The 16,149-nt window shown below is 38.9% G+C and overlaps 5 protein-coding genes across 7 annotated transcripts; 1 reads left to right on the top strand and 4 right to left on the bottom strand.

Moving 5' to 3' along the window:
- Positions 1-137: 137 nt before the first annotated feature.
- Positions 138-2,293, bottom strand: LOC132198026 (heparin sulfate O-sulfotransferase). The gene is made up of 6 exons (XM_059621700.1): positions 2,089-2,293; positions 1,489-1,718; positions 1,098-1,428; positions 902-1,040; positions 508-763; positions 138-450 (listed from the first exon to the last, which is right to left on the bottom strand). The coding sequence occupies exons 2-6, from the start codon at positions 1,676-1,678 to the stop codon at positions 239-241; spliced, it is 1,128 nt and encodes a 375-aa protein (XP_059477683.1). The 5' UTR covers positions 1,679-1,718; positions 2,089-2,293; the 3' UTR covers positions 138-238.
- A 264-nt stretch (positions 2,294-2,557) lies between these two features.
- Positions 2,558-5,252, top strand: LOC132198024 (aspartate aminotransferase, mitochondrial). The gene is made up of 8 exons (XM_059621698.1): positions 2,558-2,745; positions 3,209-3,365; positions 3,427-3,555; positions 3,610-3,759; positions 3,875-3,946; positions 4,004-4,160; positions 4,217-4,481; positions 4,747-5,252. Exons 1-8 carry the CDS (start codon positions 2,675-2,677, stop codon positions 5,018-5,020), a joined length of 1,275 nt encoding a protein of 424 aa, XP_059477681.1. The 5' UTR covers positions 2,558-2,674; the 3' UTR covers positions 5,021-5,252.
- A 197-nt stretch (positions 5,253-5,449) lies between these two features.
- Positions 5,450-7,095, bottom strand: LOC132198028 (uncharacterized). The gene is made up of 6 exons (XM_059621702.1): positions 6,823-7,095; positions 6,522-6,720; positions 6,150-6,353; positions 5,946-6,092; positions 5,769-5,882; positions 5,450-5,706 (listed from the first exon to the last, which is right to left on the bottom strand). Exons 1-6 carry the CDS (start codon positions 6,912-6,914, stop codon positions 5,590-5,592), a joined length of 873 nt encoding a protein of 290 aa, XP_059477685.1. The 5' UTR covers positions 6,915-7,095; the 3' UTR covers positions 5,450-5,589.
- A 233-nt stretch (positions 7,096-7,328) lies between these two features.
- On the bottom strand, positions 7,329-9,418 carry LOC132198027 (uncharacterized). The gene is made up of 6 exons (XM_059621701.1): positions 9,068-9,418; positions 8,588-8,786; positions 8,314-8,529; positions 8,112-8,258; positions 7,957-8,058; positions 7,329-7,802 (listed from the first exon to the last, which is right to left on the bottom strand). Exons 1-6 carry the CDS (start codon positions 9,166-9,168, stop codon positions 7,662-7,664), a joined length of 906 nt encoding a protein of 301 aa, XP_059477684.1. The 5' UTR covers positions 9,169-9,418; the 3' UTR covers positions 7,329-7,661.
- Positions 9,419-10,092: 674 nt separating this feature from the next.
- On the bottom strand, positions 10,093-15,831 carry LOC132198022 (ras-responsive element-binding protein 1-like). 3 transcript variants are annotated; one of them, XM_059621694.1, is made up of 8 exons: positions 15,718-15,831; positions 14,964-15,184; positions 14,725-14,790; positions 14,324-14,617; positions 13,663-13,977; positions 13,257-13,612; positions 12,920-13,206; positions 10,093-12,669 (listed from the first exon to the last, which is right to left on the bottom strand). In XM_059621694.1, exons 2-8 carry the CDS (start codon positions 15,171-15,173, stop codon positions 10,982-10,984), a joined length of 3,216 nt encoding a protein of 1,071 aa, XP_059477677.1. In that variant the 5' UTR covers positions 15,174-15,184; positions 15,718-15,831; the 3' UTR covers positions 10,093-10,981. The 3 variants fall into 3 exon arrangements, with proteins under 3 accessions (XP_059477677.1, XP_059477676.1, XP_059477678.1); XM_059621693.1 differs by lacking the exon at positions 15,718-15,831 and adding an exon at positions 15,356-15,508; XM_059621695.1 differs by lacking the exons at positions 14,725-14,790; positions 15,718-15,831 and adding an exon at positions 15,356-15,509.
- Positions 15,832-16,149: the final 318 nt, after the last annotated feature.

The raw sequence follows: 16,149 nt of genomic DNA, 5'->3' as shown, positions 1-16,149 counted from the left end.
TATTCAAATTATTTGTTTACAAAAATAACAACTAACGTGCCGAGTGATTAGCCCAATGTAAGATCTATCGTGGATGGATTGCATAATAATTGAGTTTATATAAAAATACTAGCCTATCCGAGTAGTAACAGTTAACAGTTTAAGAATTTGAGCAGTATTATTGTTTCATGCTTGCCTACCTAACAACATAGAAGAGTCTTTTTTTTTTAACAACATATTGTCACTATTGAGACCTTCGTCACTTAGGTCTTATCTTTTCATAAAAGAAAATCTGTTGAGCACCGCTGGCCCCTGGCGTCTGAGCTTTACGCAAGGCATGCCCGAATTGCACCAGAGCAAACTCGTAGAATTCGTTCTCCATTTTCCAGATCTTGGATTGCTGGATTCGTGCGACCGTCTCTGGCAACGGGTTCGTCTTTTGACTTGTTTTTCGCAGGTGAGATCTGTTGCCTAATGCAATTAAATTTTTAAATACAAGCTTTTCATAATTAAAAAAAAGATAATTACTCAATGCAAAGTGTTGACCAGCACCACGGAACATGGATGGCAAGGTGAGTTCCAACAGCGAGATGAAGTCCTCCATCTGCTCGGTCACTCCAACAACCATATAGTGTTCAAGAAGGTTTTTCTTTGCCTCCTCCAGGGCCCACTCATTGCCCTTTTCCCAGCAGGCTGGGGCGTGGCCGCAGAAAAATGGAATTTGCAGCCACATATTGTCAGGATTACAGTCCTCCAAATTTTGTTGGACGCACTCGTCAAAGGACTAGAATTTGTTTTACATAATTTTTAACCTGATTTTTTGTATCTACATATTTAATAGATTTCACAAATTATATACCAGTTGTTTAAATAGAATATTTTTGAAAATATATTCTAAAAATCAATCCAATTATACACTCACCACATTGTCTCCGTGCTTTCTTCGCACCAAATGAGGTCGGAAATCATCCCCGTGCCGGAGGAAATAATAGTACGAGACCAGTCGGTCCAAAGGCTGCCGCACAAGATTAATATACACAGGTTGGAAGTGCGACCCAAACCTTGAATTAAAATCAAAATGTTAGCAAATGAAGTAAAATTTATAAAAATCAAATCACTTCTGGAAGTCGACAAAGGCGAGGTGGCCATGGAAAAAGGCAGGACGCATTTCGCGCCAGTCGGTTACATTTTGCACAAAGCGCGCCTGGCTGGGCAACGTGAGGACGTGCATGTTGGCGGAAATGTTGAGGTGCAATACATGGAATGCATTGGGTTTGCAGAGGTCGTAGGCCACCCCGACAAAGCTGGTCGACCCCGTCTTGGGCACCCGGTTGTAGATCACAACCAGGTCTCGCTCGAATGGCACGTCATTTGACTTAAATTGAGCCTGGCGATGCTGAAACGGGTCCTGCTTGCGCCTTAGGGAGTTCAGCTTAGACACATCTCGTTCTAAAAATATTAATTTTGTCATGAATCTGCAATTTTTTTAATTTCATCATTTTGTTAAACCTAAATGCGTTTGTGAGGTAATCAGAGAGTCTATCTGGGCCTGCAGGTGGAACAGGTAGAGGCCCACAAGCAAAATGCCTGCGATCCCAACCAAAATCCATGGTCGGGCTGAGAAAGTTCTTGGCCAGCTCTGGACCATTTTATTCACACTGTTCCTCTCAACTTCCTTCGCAGCAATCTTGATCTGCATCCGAATTTTCCCATTTCAAATTTTCTCTCGCCTTAAAAACCTGAAATACATACAAACTTATGAAATTTACAATCTGGATAAAAATTAAAAGAAAATTATATAATTTTTTTACAGCCGAGTGTCAATTCAGTTTTGCAAAAAATAAAATTTGACACAGATCCAATAAGATTTTAAAATATATACTTGCGTTTTATATTTTGTTTTACATGTGTGCGTATGCTAAATTAAATTAAGAATATGTATTTAGTAAATTTCGTAAATTTCATTTAAAAAGGTGCTTCAAATATTAAACTTTTGAAAAAACAAGATTCATAAAACACGAAAATTGTCACAATGTTGTTGTAAAAAAATTAAGCATAGCAACTCAAATAATGTGAAATTACAATCGTTTTATAGAGAAAATTTTGCACCTGCTCGTCTGAATTGGAATGTTGTGGTTTCGATGCGGTAATTGATGCTGCTTGAGATCGAAAAACAGACTTTTAAAGCGTCAATGTCAGGATTCCGCAGCGTAGAAGGCGTTGATTACACCCTCCAGCTGACCAAACATACACCCATGTATGAGGTTACGAGAATCCCAACCCCTCTCCTTGCCCTCTCCCCCTTCGAAGGGTAAAAGAATGTTGTCAGGAGAGAAAAATAAGGAGTTAAGTACAGCGAAAGGTTTTTTACACATAAATTATCTTAAGATGTCATATAATTGAACTAAACAAAATAAATTATATATTTAAACATTTTTCTTCATTGAAATCCAATTAAAAATTGTAATATCCTGGGAAAGTTCTCTTTTTAATTTTCACTCCTTTATGAAACTCTATTTAAATTTCTGGGTGGTGCTCGTGGTGACCATTTATTTTGCTTTTTGCTGGCGCTGCGGTGTGGTGAGCGGTGGTGCGCTTGCCTGACTCGGCTGACTCGTCGAATCTGCTCGCGAAGGACGTCTCCGATCATCACGTTCTCACTGGCTGAACTGCACACCGCCGTGACGAAATAATAATGCTGCCGACCGCAAGAATTGGTGCGTCCGGCCTGTCCAGGTCATCTGGTGCTGCGATCCAGCGCGCTGCGTGAGTTTTTGCGCAATTATTTATGCTCTTCGCCGGGTTAAAATGTCCAATCAATCGTGGATTAAATATTAAATACTTGTCCAACAGCACACCGGTCACCTTTTTATGACCTCTGTATTATCACCGCGTTGATCCATTCCCCTCATTCATAATCATTTGAATGATTATCTGTAATGACAAGTAATGTGCCCTTTCAATAACAAAGTCATTTCATTCACGTCTTGACCTCTAATATGTTTTTCTAATTATTATATGTACCTACTAAACACAACTCCATATATAGTACAAACCTACATCTTAAATTTGCCTAGAGCTACATTTTAATTTCCTATCAAAAAAATAAGTTTAATATTTTTTTTTCAATTTTAATTTTGTTATTGCGTCTCCTCGTAACTTTTCTTTAGAAATTTAATTCATTTTAACAATTTCTGAATGTTGGAATAATTTTGAATACTTTTTGTAGATCATGGTGGTCGCAAGTCGAGATGGGACCTCCGGACGCCATCCTTGGTGTCACAGAGGCCTTCAAGAAAGACACAAATCCCAAGAAAATTAACTTGGGCGTCGGTGCTTACCGTGATGACAATGGCAAACCGTTTGTCTTGCCCAGCGTTATCAAGGTGACAAAATATCTCTTTTGTTTGGGAAAAATAAAATTTTACCTATAAATATTTGCTTTAGGCTGAGGAGCAGATGAGGGCAAGGAAATTGGACCACGAGTATGGTGCGATCGGTGGTACTGCCGAATTCTGCAAGCACTCCATTACCTTGGCCCTCGGAGACGACAGCGAGCATGTTGCCAACGGATTTGTACGAAGAAGGAAAAATTCAAATTTTACCCATTTTAAAAATTTGTCTTTTTAGAACGCAAGTGTTCAAGGAATTTCTGGAACCGGCTCTCTGCGCATTGGAGGCGCCTTTTTGCAAAAGTTTTTCCCCGGAAACAAAGTTATTTACCTTCCAACTCCCTCCTGGGGAAACCATACACCCATCTTCAAGCATTCTGGTCTTGAGGTAAGTTTTTTAATGAAAATTTTTTTAATAATTTTTTTCCGTTGTCTGAATAATTTTGATATTGGTAATCACAATAACAAAATAACAATTAATCTTTTTTATCTTATTTTTCCAGGTCAAACAATACAGGTATTACGACCCTAAAACATGCGGGTTTGACTTTCAAGGCGCCCTCCAGGATATTGCTGTAAGGCTTGTTTTTTTTTTACATTATTTTGATACTAATTTGTTTAAAAAATTTCAGAAAATCCCTGACAAGTCGATCATCTTGCTGCATGCCTGTGCTCACAACCCCACTGGTGTTGACCCTCGTATCGAACAATGGGCAGAAATGTCCAAGGTGATCAAGGAGAAGCAGCTCTTCCCCTTCTTTGACATGGCCTATCAAGGTTTTGCCTCAGGTAATACCAAATTTTACTAAAACCTGAGCCTCGTTTAAAATTCAATATTCGTTTAGGTGACGTTGCCAAAGATGCTGCTGCTGTTCGCCTTTTCCTCAAGGACGGACATCAAATTGCGCTTGCCCAGTCCTTTGCCAAGAACATGGGTCTGTACGGAGAGAGGGCTGGAGCTTTCTCTTTGGTTACCGATAGCAAAGATGATGCTGCACGCACTCTGTCGCAAATCAAAATCATTATCAGGCCAATGTACTCAAACCCTCCCATTCACGGAGCCAGAATTGTGACTGAAATTCTTGGAGATGCCAACTTGAAATCCATTTGGTAAGTTTTATGCCTACTTATTTTAAATTTTTAAAATGATCAGAAAATTAGAACTTAATCCACAAATTATACAAATTCTGAAATTTTCATGTTACATTTTGACATTTCCACAAAATTGTAAGCAAAATCTGATGATGTTGATAGTGGTTTACCTTACCTATGATAAAAGAAAGGAAACAGTTAAAAAGTTGTCTTGTATTTTTTTCGTTTGCCATGTTTGTTAAAAGTTTGAATAAAAATATTTATTTTGAATTTTTATTTTAAGGTTGAATGACGTCAAAGGTATGGCCGAGCGCATCATCTCTATGCGCACTAAGCTGAGGGACAACTTGGCTAAGGAAGGCTCAAGCCGCAACTGGCAACACATAACCGAGCAGATTGGCATGTTCTGCTTCACTGGCATGAATCCCTCCCAGGTTGAGCAACTCACATCTAAGTACAGCGTGTACCTGACCAAGGACGGACGCATTTCTATTGCTGGGGTCACGTCCCAGAATGTCGAGTACCTTGCCCACGCCATGCACCAGGTCACCAAGTAAACGCAGCGGTAACAAACGTCACAAAATTTTAAGTCGTACACAAGTCTGGGAGATTTTTAAAAGCATTCACATCTAATGTGAGCAGTTTTTTCCCAATTCCACTTTTGAGAAATTGCAAATGCAAAATTTATAGAATATTTTTCCAAATTTTAAGTTTCAAAACTAGAGCATAGACCTGCAAGTGCGAGGATAAGTGTCGTCACTCAAATAAATCAAGCTTCATTTCAATTCACCTCTCTATGGTTTACATTTTGTAATGTGCCATTTCATGGCAAGGTTTTCATTGAGATCATTATTTTAGCCTGATGCTTGTTGACTGAACCATTAGGAAAAGTCATAAGTGATATATAAATTATTATTCTTTTTTTTCAATTTATTTTTCTCCAAATATGTTTTAAATAAATTGGTATGGAACACTATTGAAAATATATCAAAATATATACCCATTCATAAAAAATTAATGACATTAGAAAAATTCAACAGAGATATAAGATAATTCAGTTACATGAAATTACATATGCAAATGGCAGAGTTTGCAGTGAAGTAAATTAAATTGAACCGTGGCAATTTTAGTTATAAGCCATCATTCCAGCAGAAAAAATATTTGCAAAGGGGTCCTGTTGATAAATGTTTTCTGGCACTTTCAGAACATCTTCAGTTGGTTCCTCATTGAAATACCTGGGAACCTGCAAAAAATTTAATGTGTTAAAAGATTTCCTATAATTTTAATTTTTATCGATCTTAATACCGTGGCAGTTGCAGGCTTCTCGAGATCATTGCAAATGTCCGCTATGCACACAGCCTTGCGCAGATCTGAGGCTTGGCTTATAAGCTGTTCTACCCCTTTTGCTACCTCAGAGTTCTGAAAATTGGAATTTTTTTAGGTATAATGTTAGCAATGATTGTTTCAAAAAAAAAGACTTACCTTGGCAGAAGCATCATTCAGTTCTTGAAGTGCAGACATCACCTTTGCAAGCAGACTTTCCAAAGTTACTTCGGCGGGCTTCTTGGCCAGAGCATCTTCGACAAAAGTGTGGTTTTCAGGCAATTTCACCACTTTCTTGCTCTTCTCCTAAAATAACAAAAATTTTATGAGTTCGCTATTACAAAATTATATAATTTTTAATACCTGTGAGGGCTGTTCGTCTAAAACAGACAGCGCCAGATCATCCAAGTACACTGGGAATTCGTACGTGTTGCTTTCTTCAATTTGGACGATGCTTTTCATGTCAACAGTTGCAGGGACATCTGGGACGCAAGTTTCTTCAATGTCCATATTCTGAACAAGGCTCTGGAGAACATCAGGCCTGTGCTTGTTGTTGCGTCGGTTCCTCTATTAAATAAGAAATAAATATAGATTTTAGAAATTTGCAAAAATTGCCACACTAAATATTATATGCTTTTGTTTGTGATAATTAAATTTTTAGAAGTCATATCAATTTGGAGATAAGCCTTTAAGGACACTCATTATTTGCCACGTACTTCAACGCACTTGAATTACCTTTTTAATAGCCGAATATGCAATCTTTGGCACAGCGCCTCTCTTGATATTGGTCAGCCGCCCATTATATTGAAGCTCTTGGGGATCAAAGTGCAGACTGCAGATTTTTGCATTAGGGCTTGGCTCCCAATTATCAGCTCTACCTCCGTGACGCAGCGCCTGAACCCATAACTTCTTCATTGCCGAATCACTCGGAAGACTAAAATAAAAATTCGACAACAATTCATTGGTAAATAAATGTTTGAAGTTGCTTAAAATTTGTATATTGTATTAATATTATGGCCAAAGGTCAAGGTCTTACTTGTGAAAAGTCACTTTCCTGTCCACCAGTCTCGGGTCCATAATGCGAACAGACGAATTTTGTCCGCACCATGCAACAACGCAGCCAGGCATTTTCCCGTCAATAATTCAACAAAGTGCAGTTAAATTCCACCACCTAAGCAGAGTTATGGTCTCTGGAAAAGGGATGCAGCGTATCGCTCGCTCTTTGGTACAAGATAAAGCTGAATGAGGAAAAATTTAGCATTTGGCACTGCGTAGAGAGGCAGTGGGGGCCCAAGTGGGGGAGATTTTGCCATAGACTTTGCTGGTGCCAGATACTGCAGATTCTGCGCACGCCGCCTGCAAATTAGTACATAAGACTTTTTAGGATGATATCATCGCCCGAATTAATGCATGAATTGCTACACATTTGATAATACTCGTAGGCTTCAATTTTATTTATTTAATTCAATTCTCATTTCAATTCATATTTTTGTTTAAATTATTCATAAGCTATGGGCCAGCTAGCAAAATGATTAAAAATGCTTGTTTATTTGAAATGATTATAAAATTTTTATTTTCCCAATACATTTTTGTAATACAACCTTATAATATATAAAGAATAATAATTTTGACTTCTTAGTTTTATTTTTTATACTTCACGGAGAACTTAAACTAGCAACTTGTATAGTTCCAATATAGTTAGTTTCAAAGTTACAAATGTGAATTATCTATGCAATTCACTAGCAAACCCAAGACTAAAACTAATTCCGTGGTAAAAAGGATTGATTTTTAAAACCACGCCAAAAGTTATATAATTAAAAAATAATAAGAATGTTAGTCATATTAACTAAGGTCCAGCAGAGGGAATAGATTACTTCACATTGGGAAGGAAGTAAGAAAATCTTCTGGATTTTCCAAGATCTTCTCAAATCCTGGGTCATTGAATTCATCTTCCCAAAACTCGCTGGCCAAAGCTTCATCGGTTGAAGTTTCAGCGGCACTCAAATAAGGATTATCCTGAGGGAACAGGAACATGCCATTAAAAAATGTAATTAGTTTTTGACAAAGAGAAAAGGATCCATGAAGTTGATCCATAATAATTAAAGAGTTGCGCAAATATTGACTATGCAAAATGGCCAACAACTGATATTTTAACATTTAAGTTACATACCCCCGAGAGCATGTTCGGCAGTGGAGCATCCTTCGTGTCCTTGTTGAAAAGGGTAGAGAATTCATTGAAGACTTTCTGCATTTTTGTAGCCTTGCTCGGATGCTGAAATATTAGTAAACATAAGACAATTTTCTATCATAAAAACGTTTACTCACATTTTTAGCCACAAACATGTTCAGCTTCTTCATTTTCTCTGTGAGCTCTGCGAAGAGAGCAAGAGTAGGGTCTCCGCTGCACGAAGATCCTTGTGCGTCAAATGTATGTTCGTCAGCCAGCTTGACGACTTTTTTGCTTTTCGCATTCTGTCGGAAATAATTATTCAATAAATGAACAGAGAATCATAAAAACAAAAATTGCCTCTTGTCCGTCCTCCTGAAATTCTTCGATTTCCATTGCCTCCTCAAATGGCAGAAAAATGTTTTCAGATGAAGATCCTGGAGCGTCTGGATCAAAGAAGACCGTGGTTCCGAGAAAGTCACCGCAAACAATTTCCTCTTCGACCTCCTGATCTACTGCTTCCAGGATAATCTTTTTCAGCGCCGTTTCCCGAGCAATCTTGCTTCGGCGAGGGGGCTGCAAAATAATTCACTAGTTAAAATACAATTTTTTTTTTAACAGACAGAAAATCCACCTTCTTCTTGTCCGATCGAGGAATATTTGGGATAGCGCCCTTGATGATCTGGGTGCCCTTGTCATTGTATCTGATGTCTTTCAAATCAAAATGCACGCTGCAAATTTTAGTGTTGCCTCCTGGAGTCCAGTCATCTACGCGTCCTCCGTCGCAAACTGCTTTGATCCATTTTTTGCGAGTCCCTAGATCAGCAGGAAACCTGTTAACAATAATTAACAATTAATAGTAAATATAAGAGTTTAATTTAAAAAGATCAATATTTATTTTTTGTTATTAAATTTCTCTATGTATAGTGTTAAAAAATAATCCAACAAAATAAATGGTTCATAATAATTATATGCTGCTGAATGCTGATGATCACTTGTTGGCCACATGGGCCCTGTGTCACAGTTGGCCAAAAACTGATCAAGACCAACTGAACAAAATAATTGAAGAAAATATGATCATAATTTTGATAAAATGCTTGGGTATTGTGCTTACTGGTGATACGTTATCCTCCGTTTCAGTGAAACGTCGTAGCGGGTGTCGTTCAGGGGCTTGGAAGAATTGCGGCCGCAGCCGACTACGCAACAGCCCACCATGGTGTTGTGTTTTTGTTCCCAAAATGTGCAAATTCCTCTCGTCTTCAAGGTTGCTTCAATTCGTCTTACAGCTGCCTGGACAGCGCAAGACCCTTAGGACATCTCTTGCGGTCAAGTAACTTGGAGACAATTGTCCACCGAGAAATTCGCGAGAGCAGAGAAAGAAGAGTTAGACTTTCCCAAAAACAAAATCAAACCAGACAAATGAAAACAAGGAATGGCTCCAACATGGCCCCCTGTTCTTGCTGTTGACGTCATTCGCAGCCAATGATCGAATTGCTTTTGCTCTCTGGCCAATGAGAGAGAGGCTATAATTCGCGTGACCCATGTGCCTCGCGAAGTGGCCAATCTACAAATTTTCGCCACTCTTTCCTGTGTACTCTATTTTTTCTAAACAGCCGCAGGGTACGCCTTGCTCTACATTTCTACAATACAATCAAAAATTTATTATTTAGATCGAATATATTTTTAGTAATATTGTCATTGCCAATATTTTATAAATGATTGTGATTGAGCTGTGGAAATTACAACATCAATTTTGGTGTTTTCGCGATAAATATAAGCAGATAAAAAATAATCAGACGTGAATTTACTACTGATATATTTCTTTCAGAAGTATGGCCAAAAACTGATCATATTGGCAGAAATCAGATGCGGGCAAATACGCGCGACCCACTTCATAATAAGATTTTCAAAATTATAATTTATCTAAAATTGAATTCATTAATTGTAATGCTATCACAAAAACAATTGAATTTTTTTGTAAGGTAAGAAAATCTTTTACAAATAGACCGAAAAAGACTATCACAATGACACTTAAAAAAAAATTATATATCATTTCAAATAAAACAAATTTCTTCGTAATTACAAATAAAATAATGTTTTGGGAGCAACTAAATGGATTTAATTCAAAAGAAATTATTATAATTTATTATTTTTATTCTTAATCCTTATCTCCAATAATTGCCTGCACAAAATTCATGTACACTATCAATCGCCTTGACGCAAATCACTCACTTAATTATAATGCTTTTGACATATTTGTTTGCTTTTACAATAATTTATGCTCTCAATTAAAAATTAAATGCTTCATTCATTTTTGCAACATATTTTTATACACAACGCAAACAATGTAATATAATAGAGCATTAATTAATAACAATCAGGAAATTACTGATATGTGTTAAAACAGATAACAGAAATTTAACTACAGACCCTTTCTGTTGACAAAAATGAGGAACAAAATTAAATTACAGGATAAATCCGATTTTTAAATAATATTACTTAATATGAGCGAGAATTTTATCTTAATAGCTTTCATATTTGTAAAATCGATCAATCGAAAATTCAGTCGTGCTTCAAAATGGTTTGATTAAAGTGATCATCAGCAAAACTCTCACAGAGTCAAATTAAAACAAATGTAATCATTTAACGCCTTTACATAGGATTTCATTGAACCAAACAAAATCAAATTCACAATGTATTAATTAATAATCCCAGTTTAGTAACATTTGATCATATAAATTGAAAACATTTCTGCAACTCACAGGAACTGATGAAAAAAAATTCTTAATTTCCCAGAAAGACAATTTTCTTGCAAATCATGACTTTGAATTTAATATTCCAAATGATGATTTTTACTTAGTTAAGCACACACAAAATTAGCTAACATGATGCTGAAGAAGCGGTTCAGGGGCGTTCTGAAAGAAAAATAAACACTACGTCTCTGCACTAAAACTTGTAGCTAAAAATAGAGTTGCTTTTTTATGCTGTTTCAAGTTCCCACAAAATGCACAGAAAGAGAGCGAGTTGATCACGAATCATTGCATGAAACCATGGCCGAGGCCAATTCTTCAACCACGGGCGAGTTCCGAGCTTGCGGCTGCCACTGCGTGTTCGGGAAGTGTTGGCTGGACAAGTGTCTGAGCAGAAGTTTGTCGGAGGCAAAGGTCGAGCCACAGAACTCGCAGGTCAATGACTCGTTGCTCAAAAGCATCAACTCATCGTCCAAATTATTTTCTATGTTGAACTCGCCATTATTGCCCCAGGAGGACAGGTCATTCAGACTTAGGTCGTCTGTAATGTCCAGATTCTCTTGCTGGTTGAGGGAAACCTTTTGCAGGTTGCTGTCTGAGCTGTCCGGGTCGTCGTCCAGCTCGGAAAACTTTTCCACCATCTGCGATTCAGCCTCCTTCCCATGGCTCTTGATGTGTCTCTTCAGACTCTGGCTGGTGGCCAAAACCTTTTTACAAATGTGGCATACCACGTTTTCAGGGTGGACGGTCTGGGTGTGCGTTCGGAGGGACTCGAGCGACTCGTGTTTGGACTTGCATTTCCGGCAGGTGTAGTCCAGCCTATGCGTGCAGGTCTGCTTCATGTGGCGTCCCAAACTCTGCTGCAGGAAGAAGGTTTTGTCACAAGCCGGACACCTCAGAAGACTGTCCTCGTGCATCTCTTTCTTGTGCTTCAAGTACAACTTCCGATCGGCCAACTTTTCTCCGCACAACTGGCAAGTGGTGTCTGATCCAGGCTGATTTCGTCCAGGACAGTTTTGCTGACAGTGTTTGATGAGCATTTCGTGAGTGTTGAAAAATTTTCCGCACAGTTTACAGTCCTCCTGTTTATCGGTCGAGACTGGAGGCGGCTGAGAATCAATTGGTTCAGATTTTACTGGAGCTGCTTCAAGTTCTTTTTTCCTTTTGGTTTTGGCGGCAAGCTTTTTCTTGACAATTTCAGATGGAGTGGCCGTGGAGGAATCACAAGATTGGCTGCTGACAGCTGCCGGTGCTGGAGGCTTTGATGGCAGAGCTGGAGTTGCATTAGCTGTACTGCTAGGACACATGATTTCTTGCACGATTTTGTCAATGTTTTCCGAGGTTGGCTCAATTTTGACAATTTCAGGTGCCAGGGGCTGGACGATGTTTGTCACTGGAGCCGTCACAAGTTCAGTTTCAGCAATTGGAATAAATCCGATAGCAGTTGACTCGCAAATTTCCTGAAGCTCTTTGGTATTTTTCTCCAGTTCTTGTTTAATGGCCAGATCTAGTTTGGGGTCGTACTTCAGCTCAGTTGTTTGAAAAATTGGCAAGACTTGGGCTTGGATGGGAGTGGTTATCGCGACTGGCAAAGTTTGAATAGTGGGAGTAAAAGTGATTATGTTTTGTTCTGGTTGCACTAGAGCCACAGGTTTTTCTTCCACTTGAAAGTTAGAAAGGTAGCCATTGCTCAAGGTCGTCACCAAGAGGTTTGTTTGATTACTGCTTTCAAGTTTTGGAAGAGGCTCCGTTGCTATCAAAGGGGCTGTTGGGAGATTCTGCAGGAATGTGATACTGGCCTCCGGGTGCTGCACAGTCTGCAAAGTGTGGAACTGGAGCTCGTTTTCTTTCTTTCTTCCAGGGAACTCAGGTGATACTTGGTGCGGGGAAGGTTGATGACTTTGGGACATCTCACCACCAGAGGAGTCCAATGGATTTAGGATCTTCTCATTAATGCTCACATTGCCTAAAAGCAAAAAAAAAAAGTTAAAAATAAAACTCCATGCCAATACGAAGTTATTAAAAATGAATAAAAAAATTGAATGATTCAAAACAATGTTGAAGTGAATTTAGTTGGCTTTTTCCGTTAAGTTTTTTTTTAGTTGTTTATTGTTACAGGAAAACTCATCGAAAGCCAACTTTCAATTAAATTTGCCTCGAATCAACCATTGACCGTGAAATTCCACTACCACTACAAAATGTATTTAAGTTTTTACCTTCCAGGTCCAGTGGTATGTCCATGTCCATGGGATTGAGACTTTGTAGTGACTGGAAGTACATGGAGAAAGCATCCGAAGCACTAACAGAATCGGAACTTCCTATTGATTCTGGCCTTACAGATGAAGTGGGGAAAGGAGCAAATGTTGCGTCTGGTAGGGCCCAGCAATCGTCTTCCTTCGGCTGATCTGGCAAAGGCAGTGGAGGTTCCATCCCTTCGTGCTTCTTGGCATAGTGGTTTGTTAACTGCCGGGCGCTAGCATAGCAAATGTTGCACACTTCACACCTGTAATACATTTTTAATGATCAATCTTGCAAATAGAATTATCATCGTACCTCAGCTCTTGTGAATTAGGTTTGTGACATGTCTGCATGTGGAAGTCCGACTTGGCTTTTGTTCTCGTCCTCTTTGCACAAAGGTTGCATTTGAATTTGCCCTTGACCTTTTGTCCCGGACTCTGCGGCAAGTCTACATTGTTCTTAACCTGGTGCAGCAGCAAGTGCCTGTTCAGCTGGCATAGGAAGATAAACTTTTTGTGACATTCGCTTTCCTGGCACTCGTTGGGTCGAGGCAGCTCCGTGTGTGTTGTTTGATGGGCATGCAAAAAAGCCAGGTTGGCCGCTTTTGATCCGCAAACTTCACAGTTGATAGGATCCTTTTGCCTCATCAGAGAGTTATTGTCGGTAACAACCTAAAAATGGAAAATTTATTTCTGGAAAACAATTTATAATATCAAATCACATGGCAATCTGAATAGGTAATCGGAACAAATCCAAGGTGCTTCTTGAAGCGGTCCTTGTTGGCGTGCAAAGTAAAGCAGTAAGGACATTCATAAGCCTTGGTTTTTGCTTCACCAGCCTTGCTTAGGTCCTCCTCTGTTTTTGCCGAGATAGGTTGACTAGGCAGTTGGCCACGTTGTGCAGAGTGTTTCACGAATATATGTTTGTCTAACGAGAGTTTTGTTTTGCAAACTTTATGGCACTGAGAGCAGGGAAAGTTCGTACTGTTGATCACGTCATCGGTGCCTCCCAAGACAATTATTTTACCGTGCTCGACCTTGAACAAGATAATAAAAGCAATAAGTCAATTATTTAAATGTGGGGGAGGAGGAAAGGTGAAAAGGAAAGATAACCTCAGGCCACATAGATTATTTCACACCACATAATATAAAATGGCTTCTAAAATTTTTATTTGTATACTAGTAATTTCACTTGAACAAAAAAAATTATGACAATATATAAAATTCATAATTATTACCCTATCACATAAAATATTTTCTATTTTTCAAGATAAATGCAATAGAAAAGGATTCCATTTCCAGTAAAAGTTCTAATAAACCAGAAAGTTAATTTGCAGCCTGCATATTTAAAAATAGATTTATAGTGATTTAAATATATGGTACCTCTGCATGTTCTTTAAATTTGTACGGGGAGGCAAGCATTTTATTGCAGTCGTCACACTCGAGACTACGGGTGTCCAACTTCCAGACGCCCTTACTTCGGATGAAACGAAGGTGGTCACCTTTAGCAGGGGGAGGTGGAGACGGCTGCCGTGGAGTGTTGTTATTGTTGGCATGCTTGGCACGCATGTGGTGCATGTACAGATTGCGTCCGGAGAACCTTTCACTACAGAGGCCACACTTAAACTCGCAGTCACTGATCGGCGACACACTTCCACTTGAGTTTCCATTTTGTTGCTGCAAAAATTTAAAAAGTTCATTCTGTTATATAATTTCGAATCAAGAAACATTTTTGGTTAGCAGAAAACAAGAAATTTTGGATTGTTACAGATTAAGCAACCAACCTGGGGTTCAATCTTTTGTCTCTCTTCTATACTTTTCCGTTCTCTTTGCCAAGCAGCTTCACACAGCTGGAACACAACAAGCGTTTTCGTTTTTGAGTGACAAAAAACAGAAACCAAGAAAGTTCAAAAATTCTTTTGTTTCAAAATCAAACCGTGATGCAATCAAATAAAAATATATTCTTTTTGATCAAATGGCACCAAAATCAAGCTGTTGTTTAATCGGTTAGTTTGGTGCTTACACTACTCCTTTGTAGCACAACAATGCATGGCTTGAGAGATGGCACTTCATCCTCGTCGTCACTGGACTGTCTGCGCATTTTTCTCTTGTACTTTTGCCGCGACCAGCCTGATTTACTGTCCCTGTCTGAGCTTTCCGGGCCCGAGGGAGAGTCAGTCTTGAAGGAGTAGATGTCATCCTGGCCTCCGTTGCTTTTGTTGCCCTCAGCCATTTTGGTGTATTCTGCAAATTTTTGAATATATTAATAACAGATTGAAAATATCGGAGTCTCCTGACACAATTTAAATGGCGTGATATTGGATTAAAAAGATTCTGAACTCATTCAAATTAATACTACAATTAATAATTTAATTTTGCGTAATTAAATAACCAGCTGAATTGGAAAAGGTTTACCAGAATCGACAAAAAAGTCGAGGTCGAACAGCTCTAAGGACAAATGTTCCATATTTTCGCTGTGGCGATCAAATCACGTGACCAATCGCACGCTTCGATTAATTAGGTGAAAAGTGCGCAAAAACGCAGGTACGCAAAGTAAATCGCGGCTAATCCGCTTCGAGGTCCAGCATCTCGGAAGGAATGTAACGGGACCCTAGCGGGCATTTAATTGCCCCCCTGGCATGGCCGATTGGAATGCGATTCGGATCGTCAAATGACGGCTTGCTTTGGCACCGAACGGACGCGGCCGGTGCAACCGGCCGGGCGCCGATGGCGGCATCGGCGCCGCCGTGAGTGGCTCCGGGGTTGATCAGGCTTACCTAGGGGTGTGCGGGCATTGCATTAATTGCGAAAATCTCAGTCGATTTCGCGGACCAATGTGGGTAATGAGAGCCGTCTTATAGCAACGCCATCTTGGTTGTTTACATCGCCAGCTGGACAGAATTGAGAGATGCGATGACGAGAGGCGGCCTCTGCATCTGACGTCACCACTCATTACGAACGGCGCTAAACCAAAAGTTCGAGAGGTGGCCTCGCAGTTCCAAAATTTATCATGTTATTATATGTGAATTTTATTTTTTTTTAGATTAATTTTGCAAAGGAATCTTTTTATAGATTCCAACATTTTTATTACATTAGTACACTCACCATTAATTTAATTTTTTACAGCAAGAACAGTTTTTACAAAAATGCTTATATTTATTCAAAAGAGAAATTACATTACAATTACATTATATAGTTAATTAAAAATT

Source organism: Neocloeon triangulifer, unplaced genomic scaffold (genome assembly GCF_031216515.1).
Source record: "Neocloeon triangulifer isolate White Clay Creek 2 clone unplaced genomic scaffold, ASM3121651v1 ptg000012l, whole genome shotgun sequence".
Classification (NCBI taxonomy): domain Eukaryota; kingdom Metazoa; phylum Arthropoda; class Insecta; order Ephemeroptera; family Baetidae; genus Neocloeon; species Neocloeon triangulifer.
The sequence above is the reverse complement of the archived record's forward strand: the minus strand, read 5'-3'. Positions and strand labels throughout refer to the sequence as shown.